General features: G+C 36.9%; 1 protein-coding gene across 1 annotated transcript in view; it reads left to right on the top strand.

Annotated features, from left to right (window-relative positions):
* The window catches only part of PACRG (parkin coregulated), a 500,573-nt gene that overhangs the window by 241,326 nt on the left and 241,320 nt on the right, over nt 1–17,927 (top strand). Inside the window, exon 3 of the mRNA XM_021071855.1 lies at nt 16,832–17,003. Within this exon, the coding sequence (XP_020927514.1) occupies nt 16,832–17,003 (172 nt within the window). The remainder of the gene's footprint in view (nt 1–16,831; nt 17,004–17,927) is intronic.

The following is a 17,927-nucleotide window of genomic DNA, read 5'->3' as shown; positions in this document are numbered from 1 at the left end:
TTTCCCACTGGCTCCTTGCATCAAAATCACCTCTCTTTTCTTTACCCAATTACACAGTCCAATTCTTTCAGTACTTGGAGAGGAGCAATTAGATGTTCTAATTTTAGTTATACTTCAAGATGTGAAAGCCTATAAACTGAAGCATATCTAAGGGTATTTTGTTTCTAAAAAGGAATGAAATACAACTTTGATAAATCTGCAGAGATGTTTTAACAGTAGGCTCTTCCCAGATACCCTCCTCTGCTCATGACTCCCCTCCTCCCCTGAGTGTTGCACAGAATGGAGAATAGATTCACAGACCGGAAGGTCTGCCACCTGCTGCACAGGCCCAGCATGAGGATTTGAGAGGGAGAAACTGGTGACACTAATAGGTCTCCATGAGATGGTTCAAGTGCCTCTGTAAATAGTCTTCTCACTGAGAAAAATGTTTTTACATTGCCACAAAGCAATCAGGACCATGACTTGTGTTTCACACGTCATACCTTATTTCATAAACGTTGCCAGTTTTCATAGTTCTCATAATTATCATTTGTTTCCACTGCGATGGGTTAACAAGGCACCAAGCCGTATTTTCCCTTAGAGCAAAGCTGTGGGCCATGGTTGTCCTGCAGGATTCTCTTGGCTCCTGTCCCCCAGATCCCCTGGCTCCTCCCTCTCCTCACTGAGGACAGTCCTCACGGGTTCTCTTGAAGATCCTCATACTCTTGAGAGAGCATGATCTCTATAAAATGATGCTGAAATTTGTCTCCCTAGTACAACTCATTCCAAAACCCAAAATATGTATCTTAAATCTTCAGCCATGTCCACCAGGAGGACTCATCGTCTACGTCTCACACTGAACTGGTGATCGTGTATGTCCCTGCTCAGGCCCTTTCATTCTGACATTCACCTGTCCCACATGTTGGAAACCTAGCCACGATTGTATATATGTATGTATTCCATCGCTGTCTTTATTCTCCATGTCCAGTTAATCATCCAACCCCGTAAAATATTTGTGCATTTTTTCCTCTCATTTTAAACCTACCCTCCAGACCAATATCACAGTTCTGTCCATTCTGTAGTCTATTAGCTGATGATTCTACCCCTAGACATTCACCCCTACCTATATTTTGATATTTCCCAGTCATCTTGTATTCCACTATCAGGCTTTTCTTTCTTATACACACACACACACACCACACACACAGAAACACACCCCTCAAAATGGATCCAATACTTAAAAGTAATACCTAAAATGATAAAACATAGGAAGAAAATATAAGAAGAAGGTTTCCTCACTGGTCTTGGCAGTGATTTTTTGGATTTGACAGCAAAAGCATAGGCAGCAAAAGCAAAATAGACAAATGTAACTATATCAAACTAACTAGCTTCTGTACAACAAAGGAAAAAATCAACAAAATGAAAAATCATTATACAGTATAGGAAAAGATACTTGCGAACCTTATATCTGATAAGTGGTTAATTTCCAAAATATAAAAGAAACTCCTACAACTCAATAGCAATAAATAAATAAATAAATAACCTGACTTAAAAATAGGCAAAGGACTTGAATAGATATTTCTCCCAAGAAGATATCCAAATGGCCAGTATATGAAGAGATGCTGAACATCACTAATCATTAAGGAAATGCAAATAAAAACTCATCTCACATCTACTAGGATAGCTGTTATCAAAAGACAACAAGTACTGGGGCATAAATGGAGAAAAGGGAACACTTATGCATTGCTGAAGGGAGTATAAAATAGTGCAAGTGCTGTGGAAAACAGTATGAGGTTCCCCAAAAAATTAGAAACAGAATTACTGTATATGATCCAGCCATCCCACTTCTGGGTATATATCCAAAAGAAAGGAAATCAGGATCTCAAAGAGATATCTTCACCTTCGTATTCACTGTCGAATTATTCACAATAGCTAAGATAACAGAAACAATCTCATGTCCATCAATAGATGAATGGATAAAGAAAATGTAGTATATTCATACAATGGAATATTATTCAGCCTTAAAAAGGGAAAGGTTATGTCCTGTCTTATGTGACAACCTGGATGAACCTAGAGGAATTATGTTAAGTGAAAAATTTCAATAACAGAAGGACAAGTTCTACATGATTCTGTTTATATGAGGAATGTAAATTAGTTAAATTCATAGAAGCAGAGAGTAGAATGGTGGTTTCCAGAGGTCTGGGGCTTGGGGAAATGAGGAGATGCTGTTCAGTAGGTAATGTTTCAGTTATGCAAGATGACTGAGTTGTAGGTTATTCTTTGTTAAATGGATATTTAATCATATCAGTCCCTTACTTGAAAACCATCATTATTTTCCTCCTTGCCTAAAGTATCCAGTCCACACACAGTGGGCACAGAAGACCTCTTCTTTCCTCTCCAGCTCTCCAACGTCACCTACCTGTTCATCCCAGCTCAAGTCACGGTAACTCAAACTAGTCATTGTCTCTCTGATGATGCTGTGCCCAGTTCTCACCCCTGAGAAGAATGATTCTTTGCCCACAATGCTGGTCTCGTCTCATCTTACAGGACTGAACAAAGATTTCCACTCCAGTGAAACTTTCCCTTTTTTATTCCAGTTCATAACTACCTCTCCTTTCTCTAAACCAAGACTTCTTCCTATATCCTCTTGGTATGCACTCCTCATTTGGTGTTTACTCATATACTTCCTTGGGGTTTTATGTAACTTTTTGAATTGTTTTCAGGGAACAGAAAGAGAATTAACATCATTTAACACGTGGTATCTCCTTCAATCTTTATGAGAACCCTGAGAATTAGGTATCTTTTTATTAATGGTGACCTAAGCCCCAGAGAATCTCAATAACTTTATACTAGACACAGTTTGAAAGTGATAGAACTCACTAAATAGAAGTGATAGCTCTGAATGCAGATCTGCTTGATTCTAGTCCCAGGCTGCTCTCAAAAAGGGACTATGTCATTCATTTATTCTTTCTTTTTTTAATATTTATTTATTTATATATAATGATTTTTCCATTATAGCTGGCTTACAGTGTTCTGTTAGTTTTCCACTGTACAGCATGGTGACCCAGTTACACATACATGTATACATTCTACTTTCTCCCATTGTCATGCTCCATCATAAGTGACCAGAAATAGTTCCCAGTGCTCCACAGCAGGATCTCCTTGCCAATCCATTCCAAAGGCAACAGTCCACATCTATTAACCCCAAGCTCCCAATCCATCCCACTCCCTCTCCCTCCCTCTTGGCAACCACAATCTATTCTCCAAGTCCATGATTTTCTTTTCTGTGGAAAGGTTCATTTGTGCTGTATATTAGATTCCAGATATAAGCAATATCATATAGTATTTGTCTTTCTCTTTCTGACTTACTTCACTAGTATGAGAGTCTCTTGTTCCATCCATGTTGCTGCAAATGGCATTATTTTGTTCTTTTTTGTGGCTGAGCAGTATTCCATTACATATATATGTATATATATACACCGTATTTTCCTAATCCATTCATCTGTTGATGGACATTTGGGTTGTTTCCATCTCTTGGCTATTGTGAATAGAGCTGCAGTGAACATGCAGATGCATGTGTCTTTTTCAAGGAAAGTTTTGTCTGGATATATGCCCAGGAGTGGGATTTCTGGGTCATATTGTAGTTCTATATATAGTTTTTTAAGGTACCACTATACTGTTCTCCATAGTGGTTGTACCAGCTTACATTCCCACCAACAGTGCAGGAGGGTTCCCTTTTCTCCAGGCCCCCTCCAGCATTTGCTATTTGTGAACTTATTAATGATGGCCATGCTGACTGGTGTGAGGTGGTATCTCATGGTCTTTTTGTTTGCATTTCTCTAATAATCAGTGATGTTGAGCATTTTTTGGTGTGCTTGTTGGCCATCTGTATATTTTCCTTGGAGAAATGTCTATTCAGGTCTTTTGCCCATTTTTCAATTGGGTCATTGGCTTTTTTGCTGTTGGTTGTATAGGTTATTTGTATATTTTAGAGATTAAGCCCTTGTCAGTTGCATCATTGGAAACTATTTTCTCCCATTCTGTAAGTTGTATTTTTGTTTTCTTTTTGGTTTCCTTTGCTGTGCAAAAGCTTTTCAGTTTGATTAGGTCCCATTGGTTTATTTTTGCTTTTATTTCTGTTGCTTTGGGAGACTGACCTGAGAAAACATTTGTAAGGTTGATGTCAGAGAATGTTTTGCCTATGTTCTCTTCTAGGAGTTTGATGGTGTCTTGCCTTATATTTAAGTCTTTAAGACATCTTGACTTTAGTTTCGTGCATGGCATGAGGGTGTATTCTCGTTTCATTGATTTGCATGCAGCTGTCCAGGTTTCTCAGCAATACTTGCTGAAAAGACTGTTTTTTTCCCCATTTTATATTCTTGCCTCCTTTGTCAAAGATTAATTGACCATAGGTGTCTGGTTTATTTCCGGGTTCTCTGTTCTGTTCCATTGTTCTGTCTGTCTGTTTTGATACCAGTACCACACTGTCTTGATGACTGGCTTTGTAATATTGCCTGAAGTCTGGGAGAGTTATGCCTCCTGCTTGGTTTTTGTTCCTCAGGATTGCTTTGGCAATTCTGGGTCTTTTGTGGTTCCATATAAATTTTTGGATATTTGTTCTAGTTCTGTGAAAAACGTCATGGGTAATTTGATAGGGATTGCATTGAATCTGTAGATTGCTTTGGGTAGTATGGCCATTTTTACAATATTAATGTTTCTAACCCAGGAGTGTGAAATATCTTTCCATTTCTTTACATCTTCTTTAATTTCCTTGATTAATGTTTTATAGTTCTCAGTATATAAGTTATTTATTCTTTCAACAGTTAATATTCAAACATGAATCCAAGGAAATAAGTCATACTTCTTTGACGCACTTTCATTTTTTTCCTACTCATTAACCCCATCACTTCAATATTCAGCATAGCACTATAACTAGTGAGGTGATTCAGTCTATTTTTTGCTTTTTTAGGTGAAGTTTAAGAAATATAAAAACTCCTGAGTATAAATAACTTCATAACTAAGCCCTACAAAATATATACATAGCAAAATTATATGCCATATAAGAGATGGCAATACTAATATCACAGTTTTGTTCTGAAAATTGCTTCACAGCATTAACTTCACCTGAATTAATCCTTTCCAGATCTCTTTAATTCTGCTTATTTAGTTGAGTGTATTAAAGTTCACAGTACATTATCTAATTCATGAAGAGTATTTGTAAAATAATACCATGCTTTACAATGACGCCAGTGGTAATAACCACGAATAAATTGTTTCTAACTCTGTCTCAATTCCTACAACTGTGCTAGGACCTTCTAGGCCTATCATCTATTTCTTGCTTCTCCATTTAATGAACACTGTTATCCAGAAATATAATTATTGTCTCTCTACCCCTGACAAAATTATCCTATTTTTTTAGCATTATATGGAAATGTGATAAATGAAAGAAAAACTTTGAAGATGTATTTTAATACATATTTTTCTCCTTTATATCCACCTTCCAATTAAAAAAAAAAAGACTATTTAAAAAGTTTTAGGAGATTCCTTTAACTTTATGAAAGGCCATGGAAGGCAGGGATGTTCAGAGCTGTGGAACACGGAATTATTTCTTTTTTATTTATTACACTTGAAAGCATCACTCATTGACTGCTGCTGTTAGGAACACACAATTCCTGGAAAATAAAGGTTAAGTGTGCATAAATTCGAGATCTGCTTACAACTGACCTTTAGCTGTCTTGTTAGCATTTCTGACAGAAATTCGAAATAAGGTTATTCCATAAAATAATTTGATTCTCTGTTCCCAAGTCCAGATTTGTTACTCAGAAATTAATACCTTCCAGCTAGACAAAGCTTTCAGTATGTGTACTAAAACAGCAGGCCATCAAGGTAGTGGGAAAAAGGTGAGCAGGTCAATGGAAAGAAGCACTGAGTCTGGATTCTCACCATCACTGCTTGGCATTGTGTTCCCAACATGTTTCAGAGCCTCACAAACCTTCTCCTTTGCTTCTTGAGAATGGGAAACAGGAGGAGTTCCCGTCGTGGCGCAGTGGTTAACGAATCCGACTAGGAACCATAAGGTTGCAGGTTCGATGCTCGGCCTTGCTCAGTGGGTTAACGATCCGGCGTTGCCATGAGCTGTGGTGTAGGTTGCAGACGCGGCTCGGATCCCGTGTTGCTGGGGCTCTGGCGTAGGCTGATGGCTGCAGCTCCAATTAGACCTCTAGCCTGGGAACCTCCATATGCCGTGGGAGCAGCCCTAGATATGGCAAAAAAGACAAAAAAAAAAAAAAAAAAAAAAAAAAGAATGGGAAACAGGAGTTCCTGTGGTGGCTCAGCAGAAACTAATCTGACTAGTATCCATGAGGACGCACGTTTGATCCCTGGTATCCATCAGTGGGTTAAGGATCTGGCGTTGCCGTGAGCTGTGGCGTAGGTTGCAGACGCTGGGATCTGGCATGGCTGTGGCTGGCTGTGGCTTAGGCCAGCGGTTTTAGCTCCGATTCCACCTCTAGGCTGGGAACTTCCATATGCTGTGGATGAGGCCCTAAAAAGACGAAAAAAAAAAAAAAAAAAAGAATGGGAAAATTGCTTTCAATTTAGGTTGAATTTCTGAATTTAGACATAATTACCACCTTTATAAGTTTAACTATGAGTTGATATATTCATTTTTTTCATATTCCTATTTTCCATTTATACCTGTTAGTAATCTTTTATAATTGTCTCCATAAAGGCTTGTGTACTGGAGTTCCTGTCGTGGCTGAGTGGTTAACGAATCCTATGAGGAATCATGAGGTTATGGGTTCAATCCTTGGCCTTGCTCAGTGGGTTAAGGATCCGGTGTTGCCATGAGCTGTGGTGTAGGTTGCAGACGCAGCTGGGATCCCGAGTTGCTGTGGCTGTGGTGCAGGCCAGCAGCTACATCTCCGATTAGACCCCTAGTCTGGGAACCTCCATATGCCGCGGGAGCGGCCCTAGAAATGGCCAAAAGACAAAAAAAAAAAAAAAAAAAAAAAAGACTTGTGTAGTGACAGTTGATTTTATTACTAGTTACCTTAATGGGTTTGTTTTGCTTCATTTCTTACTGTTGTGAATATTAAATGTATGTATATTTTCTGAAGAGCTTTTAATGGCATATAAGAATGCTACTCTTTTTTAGTGTGCTGGCCTTTTATGCAGTTGCAGTAATTTTTCTGAACTCTTACTAATTAAACTTGCTTGTAGATTGTCTGGGTATACTATGCAGATAGCCATATCATCTTCACATAACAAGAGGGTTTTTCCCCCCAGCGTTCATATGTATTTTATTTTCTGCATTAGCTGGAACCACCAGTGCAACGTTGAATAGAAATAATGATAACAGTTTTCCTGTCTCTTTTCTGGATTTTTCCGTAATGGGAATGTTCTTAGAGTTTCACCATAAAGTGTGATATTTGCTGTGGGTTTTTGCTTAGTATTTTAAATTTTTAAGGAACGATTTTATCTGCTATTAGAGTGATCTAATTTTTCATCCTTTAAAAATTTAAACATGATGTTGAAATATTCTGATATTTCTACAATACAGCCAATTTGGTCGTAATTTTTAACATGCTATTGAATTCATCTTGTCTAGTATTTTATTGGGTTTGGTGAGATTGGACTATAGTTATCTGCCTTTAGTGGCAAGATTATGCTGTCTCATATAGTGAGTTGTGTAATTTTCCTTTTTTCTCTATTAGGAAGAGTCTATAAATGGGCAATTTTTTTTCTATTATTTTAAGGTTAAAGATTCCATTGTGATTCAACTCTTAGCATGTTGTTACTCCTAAAAGGATTTTCTCTTTGATCTATGAGTAATTTAAAAGTGTTTTTAAGTTTCCAAATGTGTGGAGGTTAAAAGTTTGGCTACCTTTTAGTTAATGGTTTGTTATTTTAATTTTCTTAAAAAACATGACACATGGAGCATAGCTGTTTTGGAATTTCTTGAGACTTACTTTGTGGCTTGTTTTTCACTTGGTTTTCTAAACTATCTCAAGTATGCTTATAAAGAATGTATTTTATCAAATTTGAACACAAGTTTTTATAAAGATCCATTAAGCAAACCTTATGTCTAAATTTCACATTATAAAGTAAAAAAAATCATTAAAAAACAGAAAAGGAAGGTAATAAAGGGGGCTAGCCCATTAGATATTTTTAAAAAATTACTAAACCATTGTGATAATTAAATCAAAATAGCACTGGTTCATGAAGAAGAAAGGCCAATGAAATAGAATAGGAAGTCAAGAAATAAGGCTTTGTAATAAGTGAAACTTCTATCCAATAAACAACTATTCAATAAATACACCGGGACAACTGGGTAGCCATTTGGAAAAAAAGTTGCCATTAGAAGCATACCTCATCCCTACACCAAAAAAAGTTAGAAATGGATTAATTACTTATATGTAAAGAAAAAAATTATAAAAGTACCAGAGTAAACAATTTTAAATTGTCTTTTCTAAGTGTTTCTATTATTTCTGCTACAAAATGAAGGGCAACTTTTGTAATGATGACTCAAACTTCAGAACCCATTAGAAGATTTATAAATTCTAAAACAAAAGAAATCTGAATGACAAAAGAAAAACTTGAAACTCTTGTCACACACAGAAGATGAATCTCCCTAATATAAAAGAGCTCCTAAAAAAAAAAAAAAAAGGTGAATGTCACAGAAAAAAAATGACAAAGAATATAAAAATCCAATTCAAAGAAAAGGATATAAATATGACTTCCAAAAATATCTTTAAAAGGTGATTTTTCTCGCAAAAGAGAAATGCAAGTTAAAATAACAAAGAAACACCCTTTTACCTATAATATTGTCAAAAATCAAACTTTGTTAGCTTTCTCTTCACTTAGACCATGAAGAATAGGTACTCTCATATATTGCTAATGAAACTCTAATAAGTTAGTATCGTTCCTATGAAGCATGACTTGGCAATACCTATCAAATTTGTGAATATATACATCCTTTGATAAGGCAGTCTGTCTTCCAGGAATTTATCCTACATCACACATTTTTTTTTTACCATATCTTATTTTCCATGTTTTTCTGACATATTTTGCATGTGCTTCTTATAAACAAATTTATAACTGATGCATATTTTCCCTCTTTTGAGAATCCTTTAACAAGAGAATTAAATCCATTTACTCTTACTACAATTACTTAAATATTTGGATTCATCCTGTGTATTTTCTTCTCTCCATGTTTTCTCCTGGAGGCAGGTGGGATATTTAGCCAGCCTTCTGTGGGGTTGATAGAGCTTTATTCACTCCCTCTACCGCATTCTATTCTCAAAGTTAATTTTATCTCTGTTCTTTCAGTGTATCCACGCACTTTAATATGCTTAAGTCTAAAGCCAATCAATAATTTTATCCTCTTTCCTATCAATGCAAGGACCTTACTTTGACTCAGATCACCTTCCTGTCATCGTCGCTACTTTTCCTTTCCTTTTTAAGGTAATTGTAATCAATGATTTTTAATTTTTTATTGCCAATGCTTATTTAGTCTTATCAATTTGTTTGACAGTTTGTATACTATTATTTCTTACATCTCACTTTTTGTCCTGTGATCACCTTACTTTTTAGTAAATTCTATCTTTGGTTAGTATAATGATCCCTAGGTTAAAAAATAAAACCAAACCCAAACAAACAAAACGGTCACATATATTTAATTTGTCTTTGTTTTGAACAGTGATTTAACTGAGTATTGCATTAAAGGTTAACAATCAGTGCTCCTTCAGCACATTGAAGGATTTTTGCCTTGTCCTCTGGCCTCTATTTTGTTCATGAGAAATGAAATTTCAGTCCAGTGTTGATCCTATATATGTAATCTCCCTTTTGTTTCTGCCTACTTTTAATTCTTTTCCTTGACTTTGGAGTTTTATAGTTTTTCTGTTAAAGAAGTGTCTAGAAACACATTTTCAATCTCAAGATTCACAGTTTTCTTCAATTTTGAAAGAGTCACGATTATTTCTCTAAAGACTCCTTTCTCCGCTCTGACTTCTCTGTTTTAACTGGTGGGTTGAGCTTGGGAACATCTCAGGTTGGGACTTCCCTGCCGTCTTTTCCACAGCCTTACCTCCCCGGACGGACGGACTCTGTGTTGACTCCTCAGTCCTGTGAGCCAGACCCCTGCTCTCTTTTGGTCTATTTTCTGGAAGTATTATCTAGGTTTTTTTTTTTTTTTTTTTTTTTTTTTTTTTTTTTTAAAGACATACTCTTCTATGTTTTACGCATCTTTCAAATGTTTCTTTTCAGAGTTTATTCTGTTATGGCCAGCTGCTAGTTCTAGAGCCCATTCTCACACTTACTGGTTTAGTGGGTCTTCCTCATGGTGACTCCATCCCATAATGAATGCTGAATTTTAGTTGGGAGTTTCATTTTCTGTGGCAGTCCCACATACCTGGATTATGTAAGTGTTAACATTTTCAGGTTTGCTTTTATCTGGCCACAGAAATTTCCTTTCTGTGGTCCAAAAACATTTTTTTTATTAATTCCTTGACTTCAGATTTCCCTTGGGTTTCTATTTCTTAGAGGAAGTTTTCTCCATCAACAGCTTTGTCACATATCGAGTTTCTTTGTAGTTCCATAAACTGGTGGTAAGAAAGGTCCTCTTTTCACAGGCAAAACAGCTCTTCAAGGGTCCTAGGGGTTTCAGCTTAACCCCCTTCTCTTGTCAGATACCCCGTTTTCCTGAACTCTTGAGACATTGAAAGCTCATTCCCAGTGTTGGAATTCAGTCTCTGTCTGATGCAACCCAGGGTCATGGGCATCATTTCTGTCACTCTGTTTTTTTGGGATTTTTTTTGTTTTGTTTTTTCTGTAGCATCTGAGGATTTCTTGACTTAACTTTTACTTTAACACATTTTGGTATTTTTTTAAACTTTTAAGGATATACATCATCCTTATCTGCTATCCTGTATGAAATCTCTCTCTCTCTCTCTCTCTCTTTTTTTTTTTTTTTTTGTATTTTTAGGGCTGCACCTGCAGCATATGGAGGTTCCCAGGCTAGGGGTCAAATTGGAGCCGTAGCTGCTGGCCTACAACGCAGCCACAGCCACAACAACCTGGGATCCGAGCTGCATCTGCAGCCTACACCACAGCTCACCACAATGCCAGATCCTTAATCCACTGTCAATACCAGGAATCAAACTTGCGTCCTCATGGATACTAGTCAGATTAGTTTCTGCTGAGCCATGAAGGGAACTACCCTGAAATCTCCTTTTTGCTGCTAAAGAGTATTTTGCATGTTAAAAGTCTTACTTTTTGCATCGTGTACTTTTATAGGATTTTAGTTATATATTCAGTATTGTTGAGAAAATGTAAAATGACATAAATTATTTTCAGTTATTCATTACAAATGCATCCACCCACATTTGAAAAAGAGACGTATATCCACATTTGAAATACGTTATATATCATCTGCAGATAGTGCATATACAATTTGTAAAACATCTTGCAATTACTCAACAGCTGCCTTAAGTATTCAAAACAATGAGTTAACATTTTATTTTAGAAACATAGTAAGTCTAAATGAGGTCATAATATATTAATATGTAAGTATACTTTTTCAGATTTTCATGATTCTAAGCGAGATCTTTGGTTATAAGACTCATAATAACAGATATTGTTAATGATGTTTCATTTGCTAATTGAAGCAAGGATATGAAAAATGCAAGAGTAAGTTTTCTGACTTGAGGTTTTTTTTTTTAAGAAAATCATAACCTCACTGTATTTCTGGCCTTTTAGTGCAGGGTTGAAAAGGCATATTTGATAGGACACATCAAGTTAGAGTTGTATTGCTTTTGGCTGGAGGTCGCCGTAATATGTAGAGATCAACCTGTAGGTACTATGTGACTCTTCAAAAAGCTATAAAACATAAATTTAAAAGGAAGATTCTCTGCATAAAAATACTTGATGTTTCTGGAGTTAATACCCAAGCAATCATCCATCAGTATATTACTGTGAAATTTTATCTATCTAATATGTTTAAAACAGCCTTATCCTTTGTCTCACTTCAAACAATTTTCTTTTAATTCTGGAATCCTTGCATAAACTTTGAAGAAAGATTCCCAAATTTTATAAAGTTTGAAAACTACTATCTTTACAGTAATAGCAAAGAAATATAAAGTTTAATATTTGTTATTAAAAAGTTATATTAAGAGAAAAATAGTTTACATAACCGAAAAAGGTTTTGCTAAATAAACAAACTGATCTCTTACAAGTTTAAATGAATAAAGGAAGCCAGCAATTTAGAAGGCCTCTAAGGAGTAGTAGTCACTATGTGACAGATACACTCACAAAGATAAATAAGGGATCTTCTCATTTATCTCTGGTTTAAATTTTGGTTTTAATCTTGAGTTATTCTAAACATCTAGATATTTTAGATATTTTAGAAAGATGGTCTTGTATTATTATTATTCCAATATATTCATTATAGACACTCATTAATTGTTTGTTTTTGATGATACAATGAAAAACAGAAACTTTTCCTTCTAAAGTTTTAAACAGAATAACAAAATAAGCCCTAAATAATTTCTAGTGAAATGAGGATAAATAAAAGCACCAAGAAGCCCATCCTGATTATCAAAATACAGAATTCCTGAAATGTAAATAATCACTGCCATCCTCATAGAGAAACATGGCATTTTATTTGTAGGACACATAAGTTTATAGAAACATACGTACTTCCTCATGCTACAGGGTCCTGTTCAACACCGCACCTCTGTGTGCTCTGCCATCGTCTCCAGCCTCAGCTCTAGATGTGGCCATTCATCATCTGGCCATTGTTCCTTAGCTGAGTATGCATCTCACAGAGTTAGCACAGAGGATAGATTCAAAAGGTCAGAATTAAAATTCAAACACATGCTTATTGAGTATTCACCTATTATGTGCCAGACACCCTTCTAGGCAATGACAAGCTCCCTGAACAACAGAACTTAAGAAATGGCAATGAATAAATGATAAGGGCCACAAAGAAAATCAAACAGGGCAGTAGGCAATGGTAAGAGGGCCTCGCTGAGCTGAAATCTCCATGAAAGGAGTTGCCAGCAACCAAGAGGTCTGGAGAGAAGGGGAGGAGCACATTCAAAGAAAGTCTCCAGGGAGGAACGAGTGAGGCCTGGGGAACAAAAGGCACTGGTGTCTCTGGGAAGCGTGCTGCAGGAGGACGGTGTGCAGCCAAGGGAGCAACAGAGCAGGGAGGCCCTGGTGGGACATTAGTCAGGAGCCACCGCAGGCCAGGACCCAAACGTATGGAGAATGGCAATAGGGGCAAAACAGAAACAGGGAGATTGTTAGGAGGCTGTTGCAGTAATCCAGGCGGGGAAAGCTGGTGACTTAGACGAAGCTGGCAGAAAGCAAAATAGGGGAACAGTGAATGAAATAAGGCTTTGTTTGGAGACAGAATCCATCAAATTGTCGATGGATTGGATACAGAATTCGAAAGAAGGAAGTCAAGGCTGAACCCCAGTGATGAGGGTGTGTTATCAGGAGGCCCAAGGAAGACAGCTTCACAAGGTCAACTGTATCGGTGTCATGCTAATGAGCCGAAAAGGGCCTGGAGGACTAGACACTGAATGAAGGGCACTGGGAACCTGGGTAAAAGCAGCCTCAGTGAGCTGAGAGAGAAATGGTTGAAGAAAGAATGGGAGTGAGGAAGGATAGGTACCTTTATTGTGGAGAACAATGTGAAAATGGTGTTGGTGGCCAGAAGGAGCTCTTCAGATAAAAAGAAAAATATATTAAGCCAGGGATATCATTAAAAACAAAACAAATACACACAAAAGTTCCTGATTATAAATGGAATGTGAGCGTTTTCCCTAAGGCCGATGCCAAATTCATCAACTGAAGCAATATTATAATAATAAAGAAGAAATTTTAGAAGATATGCCAACAGAACAGAAAGTTATGTACAAAAAAAATTACCCTGTTGCAAGGAGAGAAATACCTGTAGTGTTTAAAGAAGTTTTGACCTCAAAATGGAATAAGTTTTTATTCCATTATTAAGACCATAGATCTTCAGTGAAATATACATGCCAAACAATTGATAAACAGGTCAGAGAAGGGCTTACAAGAAGAGAATTTCTGGTAGGAAAGAACTGCTGTGTCAGTGAGCTAGAAGAAGTTAAAGGCAGAGATAACTTTTTCTTTCTCAATCTCTCACTCAATCTTTCATTCAATTTTACTATCTTTCCAATGCTCTCTCTTTTTTCTCTTCCTTTACCCTTTCTCCCATGGCTTTTCTTTCTTTTTCAAAACTTTTGAAACAAAGGATCATGTGTATGCTCAATATTTGTTGTTTGAAGACATGTTACAAAATAGGAGAGGAACAAACAAGCCTAACTATAAGCTACTTGGAAAAGATATGTAATGTCAAAAGAAGGAAGAAAGTAAAAGATAGTAAGAGAAAAGAAAAATATGTAGTAGACAAACCGGTGGTAGCAATATTAGATTAGACGAAGACAAACTGCATTAGTAATGAAATGAGGATAGAGGGGCCAATTTACTAGATTACAATAATGCCGAAACCTGACATGTCTAACAGCAAGGGAGTAATACCACTTCCTGCAGCCAGACTGCCTGAGTTCAGATCCTAGCTCTGGCACTAACGAGCTGTGAATCTTAGGCAAGTTATTCAACTTCTCTGTGCCTCAGTTTCCTCATATTAAAAACTGGAATGCCATTAACACCTACCTCATAGAGCTCTTATGAGGATTAAGTGAATTAATACACCTAAGTATTTATAATCGTGTCTGGTATCCAAACGTGGCATTTTTATCATTGCTGTTGTTGGACTTATTGCCCCAAACCATACCAAAAAAAATCTACAAAATTACAAGGAAAAATTAGTATGTAAGTAATCATGGTAGGAGATTTTTTAACTTACTTCTCTAAGATAAATCTGTTTTAAAATATTTGAGAAAGCTGTGAGATAACTGAAATAAAATATTTAAATAGGCTGTTTTACCTTTTAATCATTATGCACAAAATTAATATAGAACAATCCACATGACAAAACTACAAAATTGAAAGGAAAATGGAAATGAAAAATGACATTCCAAAACCAAAAAATAGGATGATAGATATTAACTAGACATAACTATAACTGTGAATGACTTATTGTATAAAATTCAAAGTCTTAGACCATATTAAAGTACAAAATTTAATGATTTGCTGTTTATGAGAGACACAAGTAAAATTGTAACAATGGGTTAAAAAAGAGAATTAGCAAAATATCAAAACTATGAGTCAAAATATAGTACAGTTGACATTTTTATTATAAAGTTACAAGGTAAAATTATAGATCAGAACATTTTGGAGCTAAATGATGTAACTATAATTTTTTTAATTGCACAAACTAATTTCTAAAATGTTTTCAAATACATGAAAACCCTTGAGAAAGTTGGTATTAAATATATATTCCATAAACTTTTACCGTGAATAAAGCAAATTTTACAAATGTTCAGGAATATAAAATAAAGCTGTTATCTGTATATACCTCCATTAGGGATTCATTTTACCAAGCTCTACTTCCAAGAGGGCATCTAAGAATTGAGTCGTGATTGCTTACTTCCTTAGTTAGCTGTGTGGTCCATGAGCAGTCTGGAGGACATTTGATTCACCTAGACTCATAGTAAGCACTCAGAAATGTGGTGGGCTTTTTATCAGTTACTCACACCCAGGGGCAGGCAGGCATGTGTCTAAAAAACTCCGGAATGCTGGGAGTATGAAAACCTCCCAGTACAAAGGGGTTTCTCCAAGGTTTTATGGGCTCCTTATTTAATTTTAAGGTGATAACTGGAATCTGGGTGCATGCGCAAGGACTGGAAAACCAGGCAAGTTTGCACCTCTTACTGGGAATGCTCCATCCTTTGCTCTGTGTAGGTGTGTCATGTCCACAGTCTGAGTCTGTTGTCTTCTTCCCATCCATGATATCTCCATCACTTCTGTCACCTTGAAGGTAGTAAGTCAGGTCAGGGATACTCTAGATAGCAGAGGACCCAGGTTAGAACAAATCTACATGTGAACAGCTCCCAAACTACCATCTCTTTTTTCTGTTCTAGAATTTTTTTCCCATTCTTTTGGGTGCTTGATACCATTGCAAAGGTCTGGACAAAAGGTCATGCAGGCATTATTGAGGGTGAAGGATATAGACGTGGAAGAGTGATATTTCTCTGCCCCCCAGAAAAGACAGAGGAGAGATTCAGGATATTTTATTTTTGAGGGGTCAATGGTCTGTTTAGGTTCAGCCCGCTGTGTGTCTTGCCCACTCTATCTTGATGGCACTAGCATCCTGCTTGACTTCCAGGCTCCAGAGGACATCCACGGAATCATATTTTACCCCTCACTCTCGTATTTGCCGGGTCCAAAAGAGACGTATCTCACAAGAATATATTAATGTGAAATCTCTATTAGATTTTTGTTAGAAATTCAGACGCTAATCTCTTGTCAACATTTTTCACATCTTATTCATATATATATCTTTTCAGCATACAAACTGTGGACTTCTTGAAGCTTTTTTTAGTATTGCATTTAGCATTCCCATTGTGCCAAATGGTTAAAAAAAAAAAAAAAACCTAAGAACCCCAAAACAAAGTGCTCCCAATATAGATTATTTGTGATTTTTAATCGGTTAAGCTTTTAAAGGTCAATGATTTTAAACACATTGCTACTAGATCAAAAATGTGACAACACACTTGAGGTTGTTAGACGAGTTGGTTAATAAAATCTACCTGAAGTTCTGAAGAACTTGCTTCTCCTAAGTTGGTGACAGCTTCGCAGCTGGCCCAGCCATGCTTTGCCTCATTTTTGTTTTCACATGGCATCTTTTCTCTCCTTTCAGGTAGAAATTGAAAAGCTGGATTACCATCATTATCTGCCTCTGTTTTTTGACGGGCTCTGTGAAATGACATTTCCCTATGAATTTTTTGCTCGGCAAGGAATCCACGACATGCTGGAACACGGGGGGAACAAGATTCTTCCTGTCATTCCACAGCTCATTATCCCGATAAAAAGTAAGTGAACAGGTGAAAAAGCATCACTCAGTTTATATGGTGCCACTTTTTGACAACCTGCTAATTAAGCAATAAAACACAACAGACTGGAGCTATCCCCAGGTTTTGCAGGAATTTTCACAAATTGGCTTATGGGACCAGGCATCCCAAATCTCCTAATATATCCCATCATCAGTATAGCATTGTGGCTTAGCAACACAAATAAACTAAATTGCATGGGCTTTACACTAACTTAAAACACTCACAGTGAAGACACAAACATTAACATTAATTTGTGCATTCAGAAGTATATAGTATACAATATAAGCACAATTGTTTAGTATCTTTTAGGTAGTACAATTCATAATATTAAGAAAAATCTGGAATGGAGAAAAGATTAATGTTATTAAATATTTGAATTTTTTTATCTATAGTAGGTTATCTGGGAGGCCTCTTGAGTAACCCTGTCACTGGCTTTATCTATTTGTCTATTGAATGAGATTGTGCTTCCTTTCTGTGGCCGATTTATTCTGACCTGAGTCCCTACAGACTAGCTGGCTGAAAGCACCCCTTTAAATGTGTTTCTGAGATTTTCATTGTCCAGTAAGACGGCCTCTCGTGACTCCCAAACAAGACCCTTAGTTTCTTCCAGTCTAGTCTCCTCACCTTGCTGCCATCCTGCTGATGGCCATTGTAATAGGGCCACCTCACAGGGGCAGGACTCCAGGAGGAATACTGTCCTTCCCTAAGTCCAAATGGCCACTCCTGGCCCCCTCATCACCCACCCGCACGTGCCTAGATGCCACCTGCACCACAGCTGCTCTCCTGTCCTACTGCTCTTACTGCTGCTTCAGCTTCTGTCGCTGCTGATGATTGAAAGCAGGGCTTGGTGCCTTTGAGCAGCTCATAAGCAGGAGAAATTCCACTCTTTCCAGCCAGCGTTGC

The sequence above is a fragment of the Sus scrofa genome, chromosome 1 (assembly GCF_000003025.6).
Source record: "Sus scrofa isolate TJ Tabasco breed Duroc chromosome 1, Sscrofa11.1, whole genome shotgun sequence".
Lineage (NCBI taxonomy): Eukaryota > Metazoa > Chordata > Mammalia > Artiodactyla > Suidae > Sus > Sus scrofa.
The sequence above is the reverse complement of the archived record's forward strand: the minus strand, read 5'-3'. Positions and strand labels throughout refer to the sequence as shown.